The following is a 26,001-nucleotide window of genomic DNA, read 5'->3' on the forward strand; positions in this document are numbered from 1 at the left end:
GTAAACATCGGGGTTCCTGTGTCCCTTCAAAGCTGTATTTTTGCATTGTCTCGGTAAATACTTAGCAGTGCAATTGCTGGATCGAAGAGTAATTCTATTTTTAACTTTTTGAGGACCCTTCAAACTGTTCTCCAGAGTGGCTGCCCCAGTTTGCATTCCCACCAACAGTGCATGAGGGTTCTCTTTTCTTCGCATCCTCGCCAACACCTGTTGCTTCTTGTGTTGTTAATTTTAGCCATTCTGACAGGTGTAAGGTGGTATCTCGTTGTGGTTTTGATTTGTATTTTCCTGATGATGGGTGATGCTGAGCACCGTCTCATGTGTCTGTTAGCCGTCTGGAAGTCCTCTTTGGAAAAGTGTCTGTTCATGTCTTCTGCCCATTTCTTAACCGGACTATTTGGGGTTTTTGGTGTTGAGTTGGATAAATTCTTTATAGATTTTGGATAGTAGCCTTATAGATAGGAATCTTAAATGTCCCTAAAATCAAGCGTTCTCTGTAGCAGCCAAACCAAGATCGGAGGGCTGAGATTAAATGTGGGAAAGGAATACTCATTCCTTTGTGATCAGTCCCTGAAATAATAGCATCATTAGTAAACATTCACGTGCCTGGTATTTTGTCACAGCAGTGCTACGAGGCGGGTGCTATCAACACGAGCATTTTTCATGGAAGGAAACAGGTTCAGAGAGGTTGAGTAACTGCTTGAGATCACACAATCAGTAAGTGAAAGAGGCTGAAGTCAACCCCTGGTCACCTGTCTCTAGTCTTCATTTCGTTTCTACCACGCTGGGTCCTTTGAGTCTATATGCGTGTGTATGTTTGTGTGGGTTGGGATGGGGGGACAAAGTTATTCAAGATACTTTCTCTTACGACACTTGTAATGTGTCCTCAGAAAATATGTACTGTATTAGAGTACATGAAGCGATGGTCAATTTGGTTTTAGAGGGTGGGTGAGCGCCTGCAGACATACAGGAAGAAAACGAAGAGGGCCCAGGGAATGAACTTGGGGAAGTAAACGCCCACATCTACAGGGATTTTGGAAACAGGACCGGGAAGGATTAGAGGTTCGAAAACCCAGAATCTCTAGACTTGCTCAAGAATGGCTGCGAGGGTGTCGGAGAAATGGGGACACGACGGACGGTAGCTTTAGGGACCCGAGGCACTCGGGCAGCAGGTGGCGGGCGGGAGTGGCTCCGGGCACCGCAGCCGCCGCGCCAAGAGGCCGCCCTTGGCCTTCCGCCTCTTTCGGAAAGGCCTCGTTCTCCGCAGCAGCCAACCTGCAGAGCAGCTGAGCTTGGCAACCACCTAGTGCCCCCGCCCCTACTTCCCTTTTTAAAAACTTCTCGGCCGCACCTCCAGCGTCAGGGAAGACTTTGATTGGTCCGCTCCGCTCCCCCGCCAGCCAATCAGCAGCTTGTTGCCAAGGTGGGGCTTCCCAGCGCGAGAGGACGCGGCGGCGGCGGCGCCCGCGCTGTAGCAGAGCGAGGAGAGCAGAAGCGAGCGCGTTTGGTCAAGTTTCAAGGTCCCAGCCAGCTGCTCGGTGGAGGATTGAGGGACGTGGGTGGGTGGCCCAGGGCTCCTCCCTCGGCCCATATCCGGGAGGGAGGGAGGGAGCCAGACACCTGCTTGCCCTCACACCGGCAGCCTGCCCCCTCTCCCTCCTCCCCGCCGCTCCACCCTCGCTGGGCAGGTCTGATTCCAGGCCCTTCCGTCCCGGGTGGGGATCCTCCGCTGTCACGGGCTGAAAGGCGTCGCTGTTGCCCCCCAGGCAGGTTGAGGACGAGAGAACTGCGTCCGCTGGAAGGTGCAGAAAACACACCCCACCTGACACCGAGACTTTCACAAAGATGCTGTCTTGCAGTGTGTGCCACATCGTGACCTAGTGACCACCTCATGCCGGGTGGCCATGCAGTCTGGGAGGGGCTAAGGAGAGTGACAAAAGCTCCAGGAAGTAAAAGAATTAAATCTCAAGTGCCCTCACCTTTTGGATTGGTTATTCCACCGGTAAAATGGGGCCAACCATAATGCCCAAACTGCCACACAGCAAGGGTCTGGACCAGAGGGTCTCGGAACCTGAGGACCTGAGCCGCTGGCTCAGCCTGGTGAAGGTGGAAGAGGGGTGCAGGTGGGAAAGGGGGTTACCGAGCAGCACTGTGATTTTAGGAAGAGTAAAGACCACATTTCCAACCATAGCTCATTACAAATGGGAGAGAGGGCGGAAGCAAATTGTTGCCCTCACCAAAGTCTCCTTTGGCCTCATACCCAATTCCCGGATTCCCCGTTTCTCTCAGTCTCCATTGTGTAGCCTATATAAATGCCTCCTGGGCTGGTAAGGGTAATAACAATATTTAGTAACACTGTGTGCTTACTAAGAGCCAGGCACTCGTCTAAGCTCTTCTCATATATTAATCCCCTCAACAACATGGAATGGAAACTAATTTTTATGCTCATTTTAAAGACGAGAAAACTGAGGCATTGAGAAGTACCTTGCCTGTGGTCACAGAGCTAGTAAATGGCAGAGCCAGATTCGAACCTAGGTAGTATGTTTCCACCTAGGGGCCCCATCTGACCTTGCTCTTCATGATGCAACACTTACTGCAGTGTTGTCAGAGAAAAAGGCTGGGATGGGCGGCCTTTTGAAGCAGCATGTGCCCCCAAGAGCAGGGACTCCAGTTATCTGCCTTGCCAGTACTTCCACAAACTCACTGTGTGGTCTCACCGCATAAAATGAAACCAGATAAAATGGTGAATTTTATGATATAGGAGCTTTACCACAAAGAAGAAAGAAGGAAAGAATGGAAAGAAAAGGAAAGAAAAGAAAAGAGAAAAGAGAAAGAAAAAGAGAGAGGAAGTGAAGGCGAGAAAAGCCTACCACCCATCTGCCCAGTCCTGATCACCACCGGGGCACCAATCTGAAGCATCTCTAAGTGCCAGAAGAGAGGTGAAGGGGTGACCCCCACACTCTACAGCTTTGTTGTATGCTTCCAAAACGGACCTCACTTAGGGCAGATATGAACTCTGAGGTTGGAGAGTTGGGGTGGGGCAGGAGTTCAGGAAGGAGAGGTTGAGCCCCTGCTCCCACCTGGTGTAGGGAAAAGCTACTTGTGAGGCACTGTTTGGGTCTGGAGAGCAATCTCTGATTCACTTCCGGCCACTCTTACTGCCTGACCTCTGACCTCTGGCTCAGACTCCCTACCGCCCCCACCCACATCTTGGCTCATGGGGCACCCGCTTCCCAGCTTCTTGGGCACACCATCTGCCTAGCCTCCCCCTTCCCCAGGGACTTAACTCCTTTTATTGAGACCTTTAAATAATTAAATGCCCCAAAGCCTCCCCCACTCTGATCCCAGCCCCCGGCCTGGGGTGTTATTCAAAGACCAGGAGCTGGGTTGGAGGGCTGCCAACCCCACCGGCTCTATTCAGCGCCTTTCTTTTCCTACTCAGCTGCCGGCAGCTAATGGGCCTTTTCTCCTGCTCTGGCCCCTCTGCCTGCCAGGCCGCAGAAACCAAACAAAAAGCGAGGAACTCTAAGGGATTGATGGGGGTGGGGAGAGAGGAAGACACCAGACACCCAAGGAACTGGGAAAAGGATGGGGACAGAGGGTGGAGAGAGGAGACCAGAGTGGCTTTTCGGGCTCCCCATCCCTGCGGAGGAGCTAGGGCCACTCCCTCCAACCCCAGGGGAGCTATAGGCAGAAGGGGGAGGTGGAGGGGTGTGAAATGGGAAGAGGGCTGGAGGTTGTCAATCAGTTGAGCGGTTTGGGGCTTGGGCAGCGTCCTCATGCAAATTATCTTAGTGAGTCACTGAAAGTTTGGTCCAGACACAAAGAAGCTGCTTCTCTCACCCGCTGCCTCCCTTCACTGCCCTGCAGAAGCCCCCCCACGGCCAGCCAACCAAACAAAAGGCCTGAGCCCAGCGGTGCGTGAAGGAGTGAATGGGCGAGACCCTCCCTGGTGACGTCCCACCAGACAGATGGCAACAGTTGCCAGCCTTCTTTCATCGGCTCCCAGTCATAAAGAACAGCCCCCATCCCTCCAGAGCCCATCAGCTCCTCAGAGCCAGCCCAAAGACACATGTTGGCGGAGCTGGGGGTGGGAGGCTGCCAGGGAGTGGGCGGGGGGGTGGGTACTGACGCTGGATGTTTGGCTGGAAAACAAAAAGGTTGTTCAAAGCACTGGTGCCGGGGCCAGCCTGCCCATCTGTCCTCCTCTGGGGAGGCTCTGCCCCCATGCTCCTCCTCGGCTTCTGGCCAGCTCTGTGCAGGGCCCGGGGCCCCGGGATGGGAGACCTCAATGTAGGGCAGCAGTGCTGGGCCGTGGTAGTTTCGGGCTTTGGGCTTTGAGGCTTTCATGATGCAAAATCCCTTGACTGGGTATTGTTTCACCTGCTCAGAAATAGGGTTAAAGGGAAAATCCAAGGCCTTGGGGACAGGTGGCGAACAGTGGGATCTGGGTCCTCCGCCATTAAATAATCAAGTTTGAATTGTTCTAGCATGGGATCCCATCAAAATAATCCGCACATGCTCCCGAACAGTGGAAGCTCATGGAGAGGAGTGGACCAGGAATCGGCGGGCCCGGCTCCACTCCCAGCTCCCTATCTGGTTGTTGTGTAACTTGGGCAGGTCACCTTGGCTGTCGGATTCCCAGTTTCCTCTCTGTTGGTTGGGGGTAAAATCACCTGCCGCCTCTGCCTCCCAGCACCGTGAAAAATAAGCAGATGTGCAATCCAATGTTCTATAAACAGAAGAGGCTGTGCAAATACAAGGCTTTACTCTCAATTTCCCCGCACCCATACCTCCCAGGAGGTGGAGTGGACATGGCACTTTCAACATTTTCAAAGCACTTCATACCTCTTCTTTTGTGAGGCAGTTGAAAGCAGAAAGGTCTAGGGCGATGCAAAGATCTTTTTTTTATCCTGAAATAATGGAGGCTTCCCCTGCTTACCCCACCCACCTGCCGGTCTGTTGAATCTCCGATTTTTGTCTCCCTTCTTTCTCTGCCTTCCAACATCAGCCCAGCCCGATAGGGGGGGATTAGTGGGAACTCTAGGTTAAAGGGCTAAGAGATCTCAAAAAATTCAGAATAAAGGGGAGCCATTCCTTAGGTCTTAAAACAATAAAAGTGTAGCATATGCAAAATCATGATTCTGAGGCCACAGGCCTGCCTCTGGGCTAAACTGCCCCCCCCCTTGCGTTTTCTGCAGAAAGTCTGGTCTGGTGGTGCTGGGGGGCTGGGTTGGGGGGCAGGCGGGGGGGTGGGGGAAGCAGAATGGCTGCCTAGGGACACACGGGACAGATCTCTGCTCTCCTCCTACCTGGCTTCATGCCCCTGCCCTTCCATCCACCCACCTGACCTCCTACTGTTTGTGTTGGCCAAGGCTGGTTTGGGTTTCTTCTCCGGCAGATGAGAGTGAAGGCATTTCTCAAAACATGTCTCTTTCCCAACCCTCGCTCAAGCTAACCTCACCCATCTCTGACCATTTCCAGTTGTCTAACCACCATCTGGGTATGAACTTCTGTGCCATGTATTGCTCTGTGTCATTTCCATTCGTTTGCATTTAGTCCCTGCCTCAGTCTTTCCTGTACTCTCATATGTAATTATCCCATCACCTCCCTTGGACTGGCAACACCTTGAGGACAAAAACTCCGTTTCCTCATCTTTGCCTTCTCCCCCACCCTGTGCTTCTCCCAAGGACCCATCTCAGGGCATCAAAGGGCAGACAGAAAGCTGAAAGTCGACCTGGAGAACAGATCTTTCAAGCTGTCACGTGCAGCTGGCCCTGTGCTAGACTCCAGATACAGACCCTGGACTCCAAGGCCAGCATTGATCCACTCCAATCCATCACATTCCCATAACACTCTAATTTTAACAAGTGCGTGTACGTCCTGTTCCACCCTCGTGAGTGTCTTTGAATCTCATTCCACGACACCCTCAGTGTTCCATTTTTTGCTTTCCCCACCTGGGAGGTAACATGGGAAAAGTCTCTCGGTCAAGCAGTGACGATGACAGGGAGGTTATTATCCTTTTGGGAAAACAAGAGACGCCACTGGGACCTAAGCCTCCACCCTGACAGGCTCAGGGATGAAAGGAAGTGGGTCACAATGAACACAAGGAGTTCCTGTGTTTTGCACCAGGGCTGGGAAATCAGCAGCTGAGGGCGAAGCAATCCATCCGGCTGGTCTGTCCCTACTGGACTGAGATGTCCCGACTAGAAAGACACAAAGGGCAGAGGAGGGGTTGGTCACTGGAGTGCCTAGACCAGACGACCTGGTCCCCCGGCCCTCTTGCTGTCAGATTCAGATCCAGATCCTACTCAGAGGTGATCTCTACAGCCTTACATTTGATCGGAAATATGATACAAAAACAAAAAAGAAATCCACAGAAGACATACGTACACAAGACACCATCCACGTGAGGGAGGGAGGGAGCAGCAGCTCCTTCCTTTGAGAGCTCAAAAAGTTTTTTATAAAACTACTTTAGGACAAATGGCAAGGATCTCCCAGAGGAGAGACAACCGGAGCTTGAACTTAAACGACGTGTCAGATTGAGAACCCAGACTTCTCTTTTTTGACTTTCTGCAACGTGAACTGTGGCCTGGCGTAAAGGTTCCTGGAATCCAGCAGACCAGAGAACTCAGGGAGGGCAGGAAGAATGAGAAGAAGTCATGGGTCCAGTTGTGCCTTCATTTTTCTTGTTGTTTCTGTTTATTCAGCCCTTCCCGGACTGGAGCTCACTAGCTGTGCACCTGTAGCTCGCCTGCTTCACCTTCCAGAGCCTCGGTCTCCTCTTCTCTAGTCCAACGGCAATAATGTCAGTGCCTCGGGTTCTGCGGCTTGAACGAGATTATGTACACGGGGGAGGCTCCCCAGTGCTATTTAGTATTGTGTTATTCTGTTGGCCCGCCACAAACGTACAGACAGAAAAGGGTTACAAAGGTAACACTCCGCCATTGTTTACAGTATTGTTACGGGCCCACTATGTGCCAGTCCCCGCGCAAGCACCGGAGATAAAAAGTAGCATCCGAACAGCCAGGCCCCGCAGGAGCCAACAGCCTGACAGGGAGACATAGATAAATAATCATCCAGATGAGTGGATCGTTTCAACTGAAACTCAGAAACCTGACCCACAAATAGTGCCTGCCTTCCTGGGAAGAGTGGCCAGCGAGAAACCCAAGACGGCATGTGGCTTTGCACCCGCTGGCTGGGGCTGATGGGGGGAGCGGGCTCGGTGAGGATGGGGTGTGCTGTTATTCCAGGTCTGAGGGAAGGACAGAGAGGCTCTACCTGGCCACTCTTGGCTCTCGCCTCGAGAAGCAATGCCATCCACTTCGTGGCAGGTGGACAGTGGAGGGTGACCCAGGGCCACCTGGGCTCGTCCTGTAGGGATTCGAGTCCCTTGCCCCGAGGTTCCTGGGGTGGCCCACACCTTAGGCCTTGACCCCCTCCTTTGGGGAAAGGGGAATTGTGGGAGGGGGGAGCTTCTGGAATTTTCACTTGGGAAATGATCCCCTTTGGTCTGACCCCGCCGAAAGCCCTGCCCTGCTCTGCGGAGGAAGCCTCCTTGGGCCCGCGCTGTTTACAGGCTCTCAGGAAGGCAGGTGTTGGGAGGCAGCTGCTGCTTCTGGTCAGTTCTCCCCAGATACAGGAGGGCCCGCCTCCCCCCCACGGGCTGCCATTGGCTAGCGGGAGGCCCACGCAGACTCCTTCCCAGCCTCGGCCACCCCGCCCGCAAACAAAGGGCGCACAGGAAACACCTGGAGGAGAGGGCAGCTGGCAGGGGGACCTCCCCCCGAAAGAAGAAAGAGTTCGCAGGAGGAGTTGAGCCAGGGAGGAGCTGGGGGTGGGGGTGAGGGTGCCGGGTGCTTAGTTGCACGTCTCCTGGCCCCCACCAGCTGCTGAGAACGGGCCGCTGAGTTGCTCAAATGCACCAACACGGCCACCCCACCCCCCCTTCCCCTCCAGGGATCATCCCCTCCGGCACCAGCTTTTCTAGAACCAGGACAAGAACACCCATCAAGAAAAGATGGCTCAGAGAATTTTGCCTCTGCCCCTCTCCTCCCTCCCGTGGTCATCTCCCTCTCAAACAGGGTCGGATACTCTTTGGACCATGGTCCAGGCCTGAACAGGGAATCCTTAAGCAAGGTAGCAGCCCATGTCATGTGAAAGTCTATTCCAAAGAAAAGCCTTCCTTTATTTCCAGACTTACCTAGGTCTGCATCGGTCTCTGCCTACTCATTGCTCGTGACGTCAAGTGGCTGTGGTTCTGGGTGGAACAGACTGGACTGAGGAGAGTCAGTGAAGGCCTACCACCAGCGTCTGCCCAAGATCACGTTCACCAGCGTGTAGACCGTGTGCTGGGAACCGTGCACATACACAGGGCCGCCAGCCCACCGGGCTCCCTCACGCCCTTTGAGGAAACTCCCAGAGCGGGCACCTTTCTTTCTGGGTCTGGAGTGGGAAGAGGGGAAGAGGGCCGTGAGGACAAGGCACGACACTGTTTACTTAACCATAGCTTTCCTCACACTGTGGCACCCCCAAGCCGTGGGCCGCACACAGGGGTGTAGGGAGAAATAGAGGACAACGGTCCTCCCTAGGGGGGCGCGTGTGGTAACAGCAAGAGAGGGACGTGAGCTTGCAAAGCCTCCAGACACCAACCCAAAGCGACACATGGAGATGTGCTGACTGTATTTGTTATACAAATGTAAACAGTAATAAACGATGTGCATACATCATTAAGAGGCCCTGGAATAAGGAATCTATTATGAAAGCGTAAGCAGTTTTAAACCACAGCTATCAATGGTGAAAAGCCTGGAGGTGAGAATGTTTTTCAAGAGCACAAGCGGAATTATTCAGGGAAGGCATCCTGGAGAGGTGGCCGGTGAACGGAAGAAAAGCGTGGACTCTGGAGACAGACGCGTACAGATTTTAATTGTTTCCACCACCGTCCGCCTCTGCTTCTTGGTGCTGTGCCTCCTTCATCTGTGACCCTGGGGTGACAATATCTCCCAGGGTGCTTGTGGAGATGGCGGGAGAGAGGCTTTGTGGAAGGCACTGGGCAGAGCGCCTGGGAGCCATGGGTGGTCAGCTCCCAGTAGCTGCTCCTGTCCTAGAAGAAAACGTGTCAGAGCACTTCGACAGGTGCTTTGCGGCCACGGTAATTGGCAGGGTAGAGAGACTTGCAGAGGGGGTCCTGGCTGCAAGGAAAGGTGAGCAGGAGAGAATGGAGACGGTCGGGGGTCCTGGCCTGGTGAGGCCGTTTCCCAGGGTGTCTGGGGTTGGAAAGATTCAGAGAGCCTTGTATCCCCATCGTGGACATTCAGAGCGGCGAAGGAAGGCAGCAGAAAGGGAACAGCATGAGGAAAATGAGGTTTGCGGCAGCCCGCGCTACTGGCCAGGCCCCGTAGGGAGACAGGTGGAAGGCTGTTGTGTTATTTCAAGTGTGACGCAGCAGACCGGGGGTCTGTGCCGGCCTACACGGCCCAGAAGAAGCAGAGATTCTCCTGTTCTGTCTGGAAATGGAAATGGGATGGTGAGAGGTGATTTAGCTCGAGTGACTCATTTTACAGATGAGAAAACGGAGGCTCAGAAGGGAGAAAAGACTAGTCTGAGATGTCAAAGACTAATCTAGTACTGGTTTTTGTCAGACCTGAAGCTAGAGCCCCTAATTCCCAACTCTTAAGCCTAGAGGTATTTCTACCACCCAGCGGCTGGCCTCCAAAGTAGACGTTGGGAAGGATTTCTGTGGACAGGAGCGGTATTCAGTATCTCTGTGTGTTCTCCCTCTCCTGCTATCCTGGTCAGAATGCCTTCCCCACACGTCCCAGCCCAGCCTTCTTTCCCCGATGATTACCTTCTGGGGAAACCCACTTTAGGGAGTTAATTGATAACTGAGGTTCCCCTACATTATGATTTAAAGTGTGTCCACCCCTCTCTAAGTAACATTTACATTTCAATAGCAGGTGCTCAGAGACCTAAGAGCCTGCAAGATTCAAAGGACTGTTTTCTTAAGAAGGTGAAATCACAGGTTAGCTATTCTGAGAGGGGACCCCTCGATGGCAGACCTTGAAGGGATTTGATTTTTTTCTTCCCCCCTCATCTAAATTCCTTTCATCTATTAGCCTTTACTCTTGGCAACTTTAACATTCATCTGTTAAACCAGTATTCACTAACACCTACTAAGCACCAGGCACTGCTCAGGTAAGGGCCCTGGCCTGCATTCTAGCAGGAAATTCAGGGTTGTAAGGACTAGGACAGAGGAAAAAACTGGGTAACATGGGAAGGGACAATGTCATTGAAAAGCTGGAAGAGAAGATCTGAAGCTTGAGAGACAAGAGTTAATTAAACAAAAGTAGGTAGGTAGGAGGGGGCAGAACATTCTTTGAGCCAAGGCTCAGAGGCTACAGTCCCAGGCATGAGTTAGTGGGCACCAGTTGAGGGTGGGCTGAGCTGCTTATAATCTAAACCTTGGAGGGGAAGCAGAGGCCCCATGTGTGTCCTCGGTCCTATCAGGAACATGTTAGAATGTTCCTTCAAGAGATCATGGCCATGGTGACAGTATGCCATCGATGTCCTCAATGCATAGCCTCATCCTAGCATGCGGGATGGGGTCAGAAAGCCCTACATGCCTACTCCCAGGTGATCCAAGGCGCATCACAAGTCACAAATGGAAAGCCTACGCAAATACGTACTTAAAAGCAGTTTACCGCTTGAAAAAAAAATTAGTTGTCATCGTTAGCACTTAGGGAGATGTGAAATAAAAGTCTGTATTTCAGGTTTCTCTTGAAAAATCACAATAACTGGTATCACTGGTCTCCCAGGAGGACAGCAGACTACAGCTAAAGAGCAAGGTCCTTTTCAGACAAAGCCTGAGCTCACTCTCTGTGCTCACCGCAGCCTCTGTCTGGCCATCTTCCTTCACTGCCAGCCTGGCCCTACCTGCGCTCCTCCAGTGCCCACCGGACTTGAAACGGCCCCTCCCTGCTCATGCTGGTAAGGAAAGTAGCCCTTGCTCCAACCTGCCCAGCTACAACCTCGTCTTATCTGATGTGTCCTGGGCAGCCCGACAGGTTTGCTGGACAAGGGTTGAATAAAGGCCTGCCCTTGTTTATGGGAACGGGGGTGGAGAGTGGTAGAGCCACTTCAGCTGGGAGCAAAATGATTTGGGAGCTGTGGGTGCCCAGAGAAGCGGGGTCCTCTCAAACCAGGGAAGAGGACCGGCAACACATCTCAGTATGCTTGTTTGTGTCAGATCATTATCCAGGGCCCTGAGAGCCTCTCAGACTGAGCTCAAATGTTTTTCATGCCAGCTCTGCAAAGAAGTGGTGCAGAGGGAAAACCAGAACTCTCCAGAACTCACCAGGCTTGCCCTTCTCAGCTTCCCCATTTCTCTCTCTTCCTGGAAGGACCGCGTGGGTGTGATTCCACCGGTGGGCAGGATGGAGATAAGCGAAGTTGTTATTGGAAAATCCGTTTCCCCACCCACTCTGTGTGCGAATGAGCACACAGCCCAGTTTGGTATTAATCCACAAACAGCTCACAGAGCCAAGAGGTCAGAGCTCCCTCCAGCCAATGAGCTCAAGTGTCTGGCAAGGACAGGGTACATTTCAGCAAGAATGGCAAAGATCAGACAGGAGTACATTCATTCATTCTGCAGGGACTTACAGAGTACTTCCTCCGGGCTGCATGACGTCAGGAAGGGCTCCCTGGACTGTGAAGACTTTTTGTTTATTTGTTTTGTTTTTATTTTAAGTAGGCTCCATGCCCAATGGGAGACTTGAACTCACAACTCTGAGATCAAGAGTCACATGCTCTACTGACTGAGCCAGCCAGGTGCCCGTGGGCTGTGAAGACTTTGAAGCAAAGGATTGAAAACCATCTTTCAATGGGGGAGGACACAGGCTGCTTGGATGTTGTTAACTGCCACCATCCTGGGAGGCTCTAGAAATATTCCTTCAACAATGACTTCCTCCCAGGTATCAGAATGTCAAGAGTGTCCTTATTCATCTCAGGACCAATTCAGATGAACTAGTACTTAAAACTACAATTCTCATTTGTAGCAGACTTAAATATGCCAAGGGCTATTCTACGTAGTTTCGATATCCTTTAATCGTCCTCCACATTTTGAGGTGGGTTCTATCCTTAGTCCCATTTTACAAATGGGGAAATGGAGGCCTGGTTGAAGTAATTTGCTCCAGGTGGCAGGGCCAGGAGGGAGGTGGTAGAGGCGAGATCAGACCCCCAGAGGGCCTAAGCCCGGAGCCTGAGCTGTTAACCTCGGCAGCACGGCCTCACTGCGTGTGGAAATTGAAACTTTATCATAGGCCAGAGTCAGATTCAAGCAAGGAGAAGACTGTCTCTCCACTTCCTAACCCAAATGACCTTCCAGTTCATCTAATTGAAAATAATGATAATAATTGTGCTCATCTGTCCTCCGTGCTTGCCAGGATAATGGAGACGATTTAGAATCAAAAGCCAAAGAAAGGAACAGAGGTCATTTAATCCAACTCCCTAATTTCTGAGACAGGAAAATGGAGGGGCTTGTCCAAACTCACACAGCTAGTTCAGAAGAACCCAGACGTTTACAACCCATATATTCTCCCTCCCACCCCAGAACTCCTTCCGCTGCCTCATGCTTTGCTGGTCCTGGGTGCCAATACGGGCCTGGAAGCCAGGAGTCCTCACTGCCTTGGCCCCCGTAAGGCTGTTAGAGAGCGGATGTCAGACTCACAGGGGAGGGTTTCTTCGCCCTGGGCTTGCTTGCTGAGGCATCAAGGCCTCCCCCACCCAAACGTCCTTATCAGAAGCTGGGATGGGCTCTTAATCCGCAGCTCCCAGGCCTTGTCTATACTCTCTGGACAGTGTGTTATCATCCAGAAACACCTGACCGAGCCCAGGTCTCCCAGGCTGGCTGGCACGGTGTCCCAAGAGGGGAAGCTGGGAGCAGAGTGGACCTACCAACGCCCAGTCCTTGAACACACGGAAGCTACCAGCTGCAACTCCTCAAACCGTTCGGGTCCACAGCCCCTGGACCCCCAGCTGCCCCACGGGTACTCGCCGCCACTGCTGAAATGGGTCAGATCTAAAGTAAATGACACCCTGCTTGATCACAGAACACTCACATGTAAATGGAGGGACTGTCAGGCTACCCAGGGGCTGAGAACAATCCCCAAATCCACCTGCCATTCTGCAGTCACCCTGGCTTGGAGACAGATGATGCTTGGCCTCCAGATCACCCTTCCTTCCAGGTTTCTGCTGGACAGCAGGAACACAGTGAAATCTCCTTCATGAGTGGAGCCTGTTAGGAAATAAGAAGATAGGTGCTGACAGGAATAGCGCACCCGAATGGGCAAAAAAGCAACCCTAACCCTATCCTTATATCCCCAAAGGCGGGGCCTTACAAATGAGTGCCTAGGACATTTGTGTTAGAAGCTACAAATGAGGGGCACCTGGGTGGCTCAGTCGTTAAGCGTCTGCCTTCGGCTCAGGGCGTGATCCCGGCGTTCTGGGATCGAGCCCCACATCGGGCTCCTCCGCTATGAGCCTGCTTCTTCCTCTCCCACTCCCCCTGCTTGTGTTCCCTCTCTCGCTGGCTGTCTCTCTCTGTGTCAAATAAATAAATAAATCTTTAAATAAAAAAAAAAAAGAAGCTACAGATGAAAATGAGACCATGCCTTCAAATAACCACTTGACACAAGTGGGTCCTTGTAACCAATTCCATTTGTGAGATAGATGAGCTTGCTTCCCCAGCCCCATCTCCTGCCTCCTCTACCCTCCCGCTGTACCATACACAGCCTCTCCGGGCTCCCTGCCACCCAGGACACCTAGGTCAACACGCAGGTTTGTCGATGAGGGTCATGGAGGTGTGAAATGAAGTGCGTGTGTGTTGATGGGGAGTGGTTCTGTCCATGAATCAATGTGTTTAAAATTTAAATACAGCCCACCTCTGGTCAAGAAAAAAAACCTAGCCCAGGTCCATGATGTCTTTGTGACCTCCGTGGGAACTGCTGAGCTCGTAAGTGGGGTGGGTGGGGGTGTAGAGGCCTGTGTCAACACCTTATAGGCAGAGCGCCAAGAGTCAGGGATGATGAAGACTGTTCTTATTTCCTTGCGGAGATCCGATCCACGCAGCCAGAGGGAGGAATAAAGTGGTGACAAACCTTTGGCTCTCAAACCGTGGCTGTCAGGAGCAGCTGCTCTTTGGCTAACTGGTAGCCTCGGTCTCCGGTCACACGTTGGGCTCCAGGGCCCAGATCCCGGGGCCCAACTGCTCGTGTCTAATAAGAATGGAGGGTACCAAATGGCAGTCCCAGAGGTGATAAGAGAGCCTGGACCTGGAACTTTGCGACCAGTCTGCCCCAACCTGGGAAGGGCCCTCCCTGCTCCGTGTCCCGGGCTCACCACCTCAGTCTGACACTCAGGCTTGAGTCTTAATCACGTCTAATATTTTCGGTGCCTCGTACGAACGGACAGTCCACACCTGCTGAATGAGCAGATGAGTGAGCACAGCCGAGGCCTGGCAAGAACAGGATGTGTGAGACCCGGCCAGACTCAGCAGCGCTCAGTCTAGAGCCCCATCCCGTCCAGCATTGTCACAGGGAAGTGAGAACATACATTTAAGGACGAAGGAGTCCCACAACTAGATTTTTCTTTTATACCAGCCCCATGCTATAGGTCTTTGGAGTATCACTGAGACACTGAGAAAGGATTTGATCCAAGGGAAAGGCTGAGTGATGTGGGAATGTGCCCTTCTCTACACCACACAGTTTCAACTGCTACATTTTTATTAAAGTAACAAAAAAAGCGTACATTTGTCCATAAAGCTGTACATTCTTCCATATAAAAACACTATTATACAATTAGTAACCTTTGTCTTTTCTGTCAGAATAGCTTACAAACGTACGACTATTATTTATTTTTACTTAATAGGAGAGACAGGCCTGCTCAACAGTCCAGCTCTGGGTGTTTTGCTGTTTTTAAAGTGAACATCAAAAAAACAAGACGAAGCGCGAGACCGCGAGGCTGCTTCTAAAAAGGCAGGAACCTATTTGCAGACAAGAGGCAACACCACAGTCTGTGGGGATTCACAGCTTTGTTTCCACCCACAGGCCAGAAAGGGGGCTCTTGGGTCTGTGGGCCTGAAGTTACCTTTAAAGCAAGAAAGGCTGGAAGCAGGGTCTAGGAAGGCAGCTCGGAGTCTAGAGTTGACGAGGAGGCAGAACTGGCAGGAGTGGGTAGGGAGAGTGTTTGGTAAATAGCACCTTTGTGTCAGAACTGAGTAGTTCAGGAATCCAGGGGAGGGGACTGGCAGTGGAGCGGGGACCCTTGGGTCGGGGTAGAAAGGTTCCTCACGAAGGGGCAACAGCCAGGTAGGCTGGACAGGAGGGGAGCCAGGTCGACCAGATGCTCTAGCTACGTCCTTCTCAAGTGATTCGGGGTTGGGAAACTCAAGGCCTTCTGAGGGACCCCTCACTAATGTCACTGAAAAACCGAAGGAAGGGGATTTCTTCCCAGGATGGATTTCCATGGGCTCCAACCGAGAGCAGTAAATATTGCACAAGTCTACAGACAAACTGGGATTGTGCTGAGAGACAGCAACTTCCCCACAGGTGCTCTGAGCACCAGGGAGAAAGGGAGAAAAAAAAAAAGTCCAGGATTGCGGCTTTTAGTGTCAGCCCTACAAGAGTACCAAGTAGTCCTGCAGAACTTGGGGCCTTCTCCCATTCAGCCAAGGACTACCTGTGAGGCTGACCAGCCAGCCAGAGTCCCAAGCACGGAGGGAGAGGTCCCTAAGCCCTCCAGGGCACCAGGAGGTTCTGAGAGCCGGTTCTTCAGACTCTCCTGGGACCCAGGAGGCCATATTGCACAGTGAGTGAGAGCTCTTGTTCTGGAAGATTGGGTGGCTCCGTGACCCAACCAGAAGGGGACAAGAGCGGGAGAGTCAGGGAGGAGTGTTGTGCTTTGAAAAAGAAGGCAGTAAGAAAGAACCTGGAGTTCCCCGTAGCTTTTGAGCCAACTCTCAAAGGGATAATGGCAGCAGCATCAGGACTTTCATGTGGTTCCAGAAAGAAGGGTTTTGGCCAAAAACAAATATCCCCAAGTGGATACTCTTTGGGTCCCAAAATTCCATTGCAAATCACCCCCAAGTTATTCACCACACATACACACAGAGCAGCACACAGCAAAGCAAAGGTTTTGTGCAGAGTACCCTTCCGTCCCAACCCCAATAACCTCTAACTCCTGCCTCACTCCCCTGACCCCCACGAAACAAAAAGCTTTTGTTTCCTGCCTGGGAAGCAACATCTACAGGCCCCTGAGCACAGAATCAGAAACAAGTCATGATTTCAAGAAAAGCGGCTTAGGACAGAAGCAATCGGGAGAGGCCTTTTCACTCTCTGCCCTGGATCTCACTGGAAAAATAAAAAAGAGAAGATTAGGCAACATAGCATAATTGAAGTCCAGGCTTGAGCGCCCCTGCGGAGGAGAGGGGCCAGGGATGCAGGTGTCCTGCTCCGCAGGGCGAAGAGGTCTGGACTTGGCCTCTCTTCTCCCCGCCACAGGGCAGATCTTGACCGCTCTTATTCACAGTTGCTAACCTTGTTTGTTCCCTCTCACATCTTCCTGGGGGGCCAGCCAAGCTTTTCCCACCCCGTCCCTGCCAGGCCGGCCCCCTCCCTACTCCCCCCGTCCCGTAGGTAGGCACTGGCTCCCAGACTCAAGCGCACAACAGTTCTCTCCAAAGGCACCTGGGGAGGCCACTTCCAAGCAGCTCCCTTTAAGGATTTTTCTTTTAAAAAAATCTTTTGGTTTTTTTTCTCCCCTTTTCTTAAAAAAAAAATAATATATATATAAATAGCTCTTCATTTAAAATACAGTTCCCCAGGTTGAGGTATGCGGTGGCCTGTTGTCACGGCCGAATGAGTACAGTAGAGTGCCTGGTAGGGGTGGCGGGGGATCTAACTGGACACCGCCATCACGTAGTTCTTCGAGGGGCTGCTCCGGCCCAGCATCATTTGGTTCTTGCAGGTGAGGAGCCCGTAGGAGGCAGCCACCGGGGCCTCCTCGTACAGGACGCAGATGGAGCCGTCCTCCCCGATGCGGTAGGACACCTCATAGGGGTCCACCCACAGGGTCAGCTCGCTGGGCAGCAGCTGGCGCAGCTGGGGCTGGCTGAGTCCGATCTGGCTGGCCACCTTGCTGATGATGGGGTCCATCTTGTGGTTGATGCGGATGCAGCGGTAGCCGGAGCCCTTGGACGGCTTTTCGGGAAACCAGTGGTGCTTGTAGTGCTCTGTGGGGATGGAACAAGAGGGAGATGCCCTGGTTAGAGCGGCTAGGCTGTGAAGGCTACCCACAAGGCGGGATGGGGACGGAGGGGTAGGAGTAGGGGAAGGAACCCAGAGATTTTAAGTAAGCAATGTGGTTTCTCAGGAGTTCCAGGACCCTCCTCTCGCTGAAGCAGAGAACGTTTTAGAGGATTCCCCCCTCACTCCTTCTAGGTCACAGACGTGAGTGTGTGGGGAGGGAGTCCCACAGCTCTGGGGCAATCCCCAGTAGCTGGTGTATTGCTTTTGGCACACTCTCTGTTTAAGGAGGAGGGGTGAGACTGGGGAGAACATGTCCAGGCAGGGCCTCTGGAGACCTGTGAGCTGAAATTGCAAGGCCGGGAAGGCTGCCATCGTTGTCAGACCCACAGCAAGTCGTTGTGTCTCCCACCCTGGGCCCCAAGGGCTCCCTCTGCCTCCTTCAAAAGCCAAAGACCTTCTGCAGCGGCTAGAGGAGTCAAACCCCGGTTGTTTTGATGAAACATATGTTGCTCCTCAGAAGGCAGGATCTGCGTGGGCGCGTTTGGAGATGGCTATCGCTGCTTGAGACCCGCGGCCAACCGGCTAGAAACAGCTGGGAGATCGGTCTCTCCCCTGGCAGCCGCTGGTTATCTCTCGTCAACCTCCCGTTTCACGCCGCCCCCGCCCCCGGCACACGGGCCAGCAGAGCGCAGTTACTACCTACAAGCCTTTCTCAGTACCATAATGGGTGGCAGATGGCTAAGGGGGGCCAAAGCATACAAAGGGGGCCGGGATTCCAACTTCGAGCGAGTCAACAACTGGCCCGGGCACAGCGCAGCCCCGGGGCCGCCGAAGAACCACGGCTGAGGATCCAGGTTGTTGTGAAGGCTCAATTGCGCCTTCTTCCCCCACAGCGACCCGTTGGCTGGCCGGGCTGACTCGCCCCCAGCGCCCCTGGAGAGTCTCAGTAGGGTGAAGGAGCTCGCACTCAGACCCGCAGGTGCCTCCTCCCGGGACAGAAGCCGGCGCCAGGGCTCGCACTCCAGGACAAGGGTCTGCGTCCGCGACAGAGTGGAGGAACGCGCCCGACCAGAGCCATCACGGACCGAGACGAGCGCGGGGCAGCTCAGGGGAGACACGACCCAGGGTAATGGGGGGATGCGGGCCGCCCTGGGGGCTGGAGGGAAACCGAGTTCCGGAGCTGCTCGCGAAGGGAGCCCTGCCCTAAGAGGAGAGGAAAGACGGCCCAGGCAGGAAGGAAGGGGGACCGAGCCCCAGAGGCGGGGCTCGACGGAAGCCAGGATCCTCGGCGGGTGCTCACCTGTTAGTGCCTCCTGGAGAGCCCCGCTGAAAACCTTTAGTCTCTGCTCGCTCACGCAGCCCCGGGTCCTCAGGAGGCTGGAGAGGAAGCCCACGGCGGCGGCGATCTCCGGGAGCATGTCTGTTCTCTTCCCAGTCCAGCGGGTCTGGCTCATGTCGTGCGCGGCTCGGGAGGCGGTGGCAGCGGCAGAGAGCAGTGAGGGGTCTCCGGTGGGACTTGCCGCCTTGCAGGCTTCTTCCGTTCGCTGGGCCGCGGCTCGGGCTCTGCCCGGACTTTACCCGGGACGCGCCTTTCATACTGTTCTCAGAGGCGGGGGAGCCCGCGGCGGCACCCATTGGCCACCGCCAGCGGATGGGGGCGGGGCCAAACGCCCGCCCCGCCCCGCCCCGCGCGCTCCCCCGGCCGGGCCAGGCCGCTAGCCCCCGCCCTCGCCCCCGCCGCCTCCTCGGCACTGAGGTCATCGCCCGCTGACGTCAGTGCTGGGAACCCGAGCCGGGCTTGCGGGCCGAGGGTGGCGCGGGGAGAAAAAGTGGAGCCGGGGAGGGGCCGAAGCCTCTCGGCGGAGGAGAGCTGCGTCCAGTTCGCTCCACGCTGGGAATACCTGGACCTGTCCTCTCCGCCAGTCCTTCAAGATTTAGGTCACCGGCCACCTCCTCCAAGAAGCCTTCCTTTGCTGATGCCACCTCTCCCACGCGGTCCCTTTTCTGGCTCCCACATTTTCCAATCTCCATTGTCAGAACCACTCACCCGGACGCTTTGTCACCATTTTACCGTTTTGCCGTGTTTGTTAAATAGGTTTCTCTAGGCTCTTCGGAAATGGGGGCTATGTCTTCTATGTACTTCGACTATAATCCCACCTCCCCCAAACAAGTTCCGCCCTTCCTCTATACCAATGCCTTTTCTCTTGCCTAGCAGCACTCAAGTCTTACCTATTTGACTGTAGGGGTGGGGGCAGTGTTGTAAGACTTTTCTGTCTCCTCAAGTTATTTTCCCAGCTCCCGCTTTCCTTTAAATGCCAAAATTCTTAAATAAGTGGTCTGCTCTCAACTGCACACATTTTCCCATCTACTTCCTCTTCCTCCTCTCTTCCCCCAGCCCTCTCTCTCCTTCCTTCCTCCTTGTGGATTGAAGCTTTTGTAAACACAGGCTCTTGGGGGAAAGAACCCAGCCTCAGTCTCCTGGGTCCACACGCAGGACTGTGTTCAGGGCCCAGCACCATCACAGGTGCTGGGCAGATGTCCCCTCGATGGGGCTAACTTCTAACCCACATCCCCGCACCTGGCATAGTAGGTCCTCCATACATGTTTGCTAAATCAATCAAACCCAATGGCTTCTGGTAGATTCTTATTTTACTTGAACTCTGGGCCCTGCTGACCACCTCTGGAGGCAGTCCCTCCTCCTTTTTCTGGTCCCCTGATACCAGGCTTCTCAGCCTCCTTCCCTAGCCATGTCTGCCCTGGATCCCCTCCCACCCCTGGTTCCCTCTCTGTGTCCCCTCACTCCTCTCCCTTTTCTCTCTACTTGCCTTCCTCAGAGAAACCCTATTCACGCTGTCCACTCTGATGTTTACTTTTTCACAACTGACTGTCGCGGCTGCATAGTCTGTGTCCTTTCATCCTGCCACTCCCACCACCTGCTCTGTCCTGCCCTTGGGTGTCCAGCCACCACCTCAGTGTCTGTCCAAGCCCACTGTCCTCGTCTTGGAGATGTCCTGATGTCCATTTCTGTCAGAGATACCATCACTTCCCCAGGCACTCTACCCTGAAAACTCACACTCACTTTTGACTCCTCCTTGTACTTTGCTCCTCAGATCCAGCCGCAAGCCACAAGCTTCTTCCTATCTAGATGGCCGCAGCAGACTTGTCAAATCCCACCCCCAAATCACCCTTCCCACTGTCAGGAGATCTGCATCCCCAAAAGTCTGCTTTCACTTGCTCTTTTGCTTAGATCGTTCTGAAACATCCTCCACCCCCATTTGTCTACTGCATTAAGTCTAGACTCCTTTGCCTAATATTAAGATCTTTCATAATGTGGCCCTATCCACCTTGTTAGGTTTCTGCCACTTTGTGCTCCAGGGTCATTCTCCTCACTGTTCTCTAAGCATCAGAGCAGCTCTGCAGCCCAGAGCCCTCAACATTTTGCCTGTGATCCCCACCCCTGCTCTGTAACATGGCTCCCATTCCAGGTACGCCTGAACATGCCTGGCTCTGCTGCACAGGGGCTCATGTCATTATGTCCTGGACACCTCCCTGCCTCCTTCCCACCTCTCCCAATCTCCCTCCCACACTCCTGAAGGCATAGCTGAAGCTTGGTCTTCTACCCTGAAAACCTGCACTCACCATTCTCCCTCTACAGAATTAATGTTATCTGTGCCCCTTATGTGGCATGTATAACCTATTGTTTGGTATTATTAGGGATATTTTTAGAGGCTGCCATCTTATCTCAACAACATTCTGCGGGCTGCTTAAAAACAGGTTACTATGCTTATTTGTCCTACATTTGTCCAGGACAGTTCAGATTTCAAATATTCTGCTCCACCGCTTCATAGAGCTCACCGAGAGGCCCTGGGACACATGTCTTAGACAGCCTCTTCACCAGCTCCTCCCCACGCAGGATCAGGCCAGATGAGACTCTTCTCTCTGCTTGCTGAGAAGAAAATGATTTGTTACAGAAAACAGGGTTGGGGAAGCCTGGGTGGCTCAGTCGTAAAGCGTCTGCCTTCGGCTCAGGGCGTGATCCCGGCGTTCTTGGATCGAGCCCCACATCGGGCTCCTCCGCTGGGAGCCTGCTTCTTCCTCTCCCACTCCCCCTACCTGTGTTCCCTCTCTCGCTGTGTCTCTCCCTCTGTCAAATAAATAAAAAATCTTAAAAAAAAAAAGAAAAGAAAAGAAAACAGGGTTGGGCGTGGAAACAGGAAGACCTACAGTACATCATCCAGGGAGACCACGTGTCGCCCAGACCAGAACTGATGGAGGGCAACCACCAAGGAAGTCAGGAAAACAGATTAAAGTATAGATAGGTATACAGCTAGCTCTGGCTTTCCTTTAAATGTGTTCAGCACTTTTCCTTTAAATAGGTTCAGCACCTAAATCTGAAAATACTTAACATCTGCTTGGGTGTGTCTTTGACAAGGGTTGGGTGTTCTGGGCCTTGCTTTTGTCCAGAACTGATTTTAAAAAAAAAGTCTTTTGCCAGACCATCACCTGTTTTTTGCCTTAGGAAACAGAACTCTGTCCTTATGTAGATTTTTGTATCACTCACCAGGTCACACAGCTAGTTCTCAACAGAGCCAGGACCAGATCTGCCGACTTCCAATATGGCACCCTTTCCATTGGCCCATGGAGTCTCTGCGCTGTTGTTACAATGGCTTGGCCCACAGTTCCACATGGTCCCACAGAGCCATTGTTCCAGGTGATGGTGCAACAAACTGGGGGCAAATGGTGCATTTGGGGGAAGGAACAAGGAGGTCTATCCCTGACCCTCCTCCATTACCCGGATGTGTCTTGGCCTACTCATTGGTGATAGTTGCTGAGCTTTGTATAGGGCATCCATAGGAAACAGGAGGCACTTCTCCTACTTCCTCATCCCCTTTTCTTTCTATTCACAAGCCTAGGGAGAGGAGGCTTCATTTATCCCACACTCAAAAGTTCACAAGTGACTACACAGTGTAATTGTACCCAACTCAGGATTTGGATTCTCAATCAGTTTCTTATAAGGGCAAATACATTATAGTTGTCCAAATTATTTTGGAAATTTCCTGAACCTGCCCTTCCGTTGGTAGGACCAGGATCCTTAGAAACTCAAAAGTCCCAGTTTCACTTCTTCCCTTTGCATGTTGCGTGCTGCCAGGAGTTCCTTGGCATACTCAAGGTGTAATTGGAGCATCAGGATAAGGACAGTGGGTCCCTCCCTCCCCCCCTCTTCTTCCTGCTCCTCTTCCTCCTCATTCGTTTCTCCCCCCTCGCCCAAGGGCCTTGAGTTGAATTTTGAACATGCAATGCCTTGAGACACAGTACTAACCGGTGACCCCGCCCATTGCCAAGGGGGCAGGCAGCGGTGGGGGTGGGGGTGGACATCAGCTTATGCCTCGTCTGGACCAGAAATTTCTATGCCCTGTGATCCTGACCCGCTGACTCCCCTGGTCCTGGATGCCCAGCTCGCCTACTTGTCTGGCCCACCAATGCGGCCCACTGTAGAGTGACACACAGCTTCCCGCGCTGCCCTCCTCAGACCAAAACCCCACCCAGGACAGGGTCCCTCTCCTCGGGCTTCTCAGCTCTGGCCTTGTCTGTGGGGTCATCACACAGGCCTTGCTCTCCACTCCCCAGTCAGGAGCAGCCTGATCGTTGGGTGCAACTCTTGTCTTTCCCAGGGTCCTGTTAGGCCTCCAAGGCCTTGGCTTGGTTGCCAAGGTTACCTCTCAGTTTCCTGACCACATGTGGAGCCGTGAGGTGGAGTGAAGCCGATCTGCTGGCAGAGGCTGGGCTGAGGTATTCTAGGAGGATAACGTCGGCTCACTCCCACACTGTGTGGCGTGTAGTTCTTGTGGGTCTCTGTGTGTGCATGTGCGTGTCAGCGTGGGGGGGAGGGCCATATATACATCCGAGTGAGTACACACTTCAATGTGTTGCGTGCTCTGATGTTCGAGGGTAGGAGGGAATAGAGCCGTGTGTTTGTAGAGGTTAAGATGTACTTATACGAGTATATATTGAGAAATGTCATTTCATGAAGTTTGGATGTTCTGGTGGAGTGTGTGTTTTGGCGGGGAGAGTGGATTTGGCGGGGTATGTCTGAATGCGGCTGCTAGAGATGCTAATTTGATCTTTCCTCTTTTCAGACCTTCCTGGTGACAGCCTCGCTCTGCTGCCCAGAGCTGATAAGAAACGCCACCCCAGGAGGACCAGACGCCTCTTCCTCACTTCCTAATCAGGCTGGAAATACTGCCAAATATAGTCATCACTCTTTGCCAGCATCGCAGGGTCATGTCCAGGACAGCTTTTGGGCTCCCCGTCATCTCACGAAGTCGTACCTCTCGGGAGCAGCCCCAGGCCAGCCTGTCTGGGGGTTACTCTTTACCATCAGAAACAGGACTCAAAGACAGAAGAAGATGACATTGTCCTTCAGACCTGCTCATGACAACTGTATGAAACTGAGGATTCAGCTCTTTCAAAAATTTGTCTTTAAACCCCTTCACCTGCCCCAAAGTGAACCGAAAATAGGAACAGAAATAGCTAATGCAAAGATGACTAGGGTCGAGGGTCAAGTGGAAAACCACCCCTCTGGACTGAGGGAAGGCTTGGTAAAATATAAATATACGCAGGGCTTCCTAATCCCTGGGTCGCAACGATTTCCAAATCCCTCTGGACCGTTTCTGAGAACCTGTGGAGAAGTGGAGAAGAGTCCGAAAGCTAAAAAGGAAACCTTCCACCACCTGCTCTGAAGACAGAAGCAGAAGAAGACTTAACAATACCAAAAGCAGCTAACTTAGGCAACAGAGTCCCTTCCTATAGGAAGGTAAGCCTCATCTCGGACGTGCTCGGCAAGCCGCCTGCTCTGGCCAGGACCCGCATGCTCTGGGGTACGGGGCATCTTTCCAGGGAGGGCTGAGGTGGCCGGGGGGGGGTAGCAGGGCGAAAGCTGCCGGCTCCTCCCCAAAGTGGCATCTAAGCTGGAAAGTATCAGAACGTCAGTGGCTGCCCCCCGACGTCCAGGTGATGAATAGAGACATCCGTGGCAGATACCAGCTTCAGTTTCCTGCCGCAAAGCTGGGAGCCCACCAGACGCCCAGTGGCTAAAAACTTCGGGGCCTCTCTAACCCCGGGCACACCCATGGGTGAGCCTGGGAGCCTGGGAGGCTCATGTTCCCCATAGCACAGTCCCTGATTTCTTCCCAGTTTCCTCAACTCTCTCTCCCAAATGCCACCTGGGTGGCTTAGAAGCCACAGACTGGGCCCTGGGGCAGAGCTGACCACAGAGATACACTGGCCTGTAGAGTACTTAAGTGTTTTAAAAGTTAGTTGTCAACATTTAACTATTTGGAAGTGTCTTATTTTTTTAAACCCTAGAATTACGATTTCTCTTTAAAAACCTGACTCTGGGTGCCTGGGTGGCTCAGTCATTAAGCATCTGCCTTCGGCTCAGGGCATGATCCCAGGGTCCTGGGATTGAGCCCCACATTGGGCTCCCTGCTCCACTGGGAGCCTTCTTCTTCCACTCCCACTCCCCTACTTGTGTTCCCTCTCTCGCTGGCTGTCTCTCTCTCTCTGTTAAATAAATAAATAAAATCTTAAAAACAAAAAACAAAAAAACCTGACTCTGTTAACACTGGTCCCACATTCCTGCTCAGCGGTGACTGGCACCTAAGACCAGTTCGCTGTGGTCCCTGGCCCTCGCTGTCGCGCCCCTTCTGAGGCTGGTTATCATTTCTTAAGCAGGTATGCTGGGTTTTTAAAAATTATACTGTCTCCCGATATAGAATAAATCCCAAACCATCATCTCTAACCCCAACTTGACAGCTGAGCTCCCGCCTACTGTTTTTTTCCAGTTGAGAGCTGGACGTCTCTGAAATACTTATCCAGCATTTTAATCTCAGCACGTAACAAATCAAGACCCTTCTCTTCCTTCTTCCCCACCTCTGATTTCTTTCTCTCTCTCGGTGACATTATGATTCTTTTCCTGGTCACCAGGCTCACAGTCTGGCAGACATCTTGAACCTAGCCCTGGATAATCAGTTGCCAAGGGCTAGTAAGTCTCTATCAGCACCGTCTTTCCTGTTTTTGCCCCTGCTCATAGGCATTGCCCACCCTCCCGGTCCTTCTGTCCCCTCCAGACCATTGCCAGAGCCCTAGTGCTTATACTCTACTCTCCTGACCCTCCTCACTCCAATCCATGCTGAGCACTGCTTGCCAGACTCAGTTTCCTTGAATAATATCATGCCACTTTCGGGCTTTAAAGACCTCCAATGGCTTCCCGTTGCCTACAGAATTAATTACAAATCTCTCGTCTGGCCTTTGAGTCCCTAGACTGTGAGACTTCCTAGGATTGTAATTCAGATCACCTGGGGAATTTCGTAAAAATTCAGATGAAGCAGCCTCTCCCTGAGATTTTGATTCAGCAATGGGATGCAGGGCCCGGGCATCTGTATTGGTAATGAGAACCCAGGCCATTCTGATGCAGTGGCCTGTGGACCCCCCTCAGCACACCCTGTCTTAGAGCATCAAGCCCAGAGTTATCCAATGTGTCTGCCCAGACACCACGAACTGCTCCCTCCCCACATAGCCCCTGCAATGACCATCCCCACCCCACCCCCAGCCAGCCTCTCCTGCCCCAGGATCTGACCCACAACTGTTGGCTGAGCCGAGTGCATGTGGAGCAGGCCCCTGCAAAGGGTGAAAGCTAGGT

At 52.9% G+C, this 26,001-nt stretch overlaps 1 protein-coding gene and 1 long non-coding RNA gene across 2 annotated transcripts; one reads left to right on the forward strand and one right to left on the reverse strand.

Annotated features, from left to right (window-relative positions):
• Positions 1–14,759: 14,759 nt before the first annotated feature.
• On the reverse strand, positions 14,760–18,884 carry BTG2 (BTG anti-proliferation factor 2). Its single transcript, XM_045787610.2, has 2 exons — positions 18,601–18,884; positions 14,760–17,284 (listed from the first exon to the last, which is right to left on the reverse strand). Exons 1-2 carry the CDS (start codon positions 18,752–18,754, stop codon positions 16,950–16,952), a joined length of 489 nt encoding a protein of 162 aa, XP_045643566.1. The 5' UTR covers positions 18,755–18,884; the 3' UTR covers positions 14,760–16,949.
• On the forward strand, positions 18,314–24,380 carry LOC123785717 (uncharacterized). Its single transcript, XR_006777733.2, has 3 exons — positions 18,314–18,426; positions 22,973–23,090; positions 23,438–24,380. It is a non-coding gene; the product is annotated as an uncharacterized LOC123785717 (long non-coding RNA).
• Positions 24,381–26,001: the final 1,621 nt, after the last annotated feature.

This window comes from Ursus americanus, chromosome 2, assembly GCF_024610735.1.
Source record: "Ursus americanus isolate L20-20 chromosome 2, mUrsAme1.1.p, whole genome shotgun sequence".
In the NCBI taxonomy this organism is placed as follows: Eukaryota; Metazoa; Chordata; class Mammalia; order Carnivora; family Ursidae; genus Ursus; species Ursus americanus.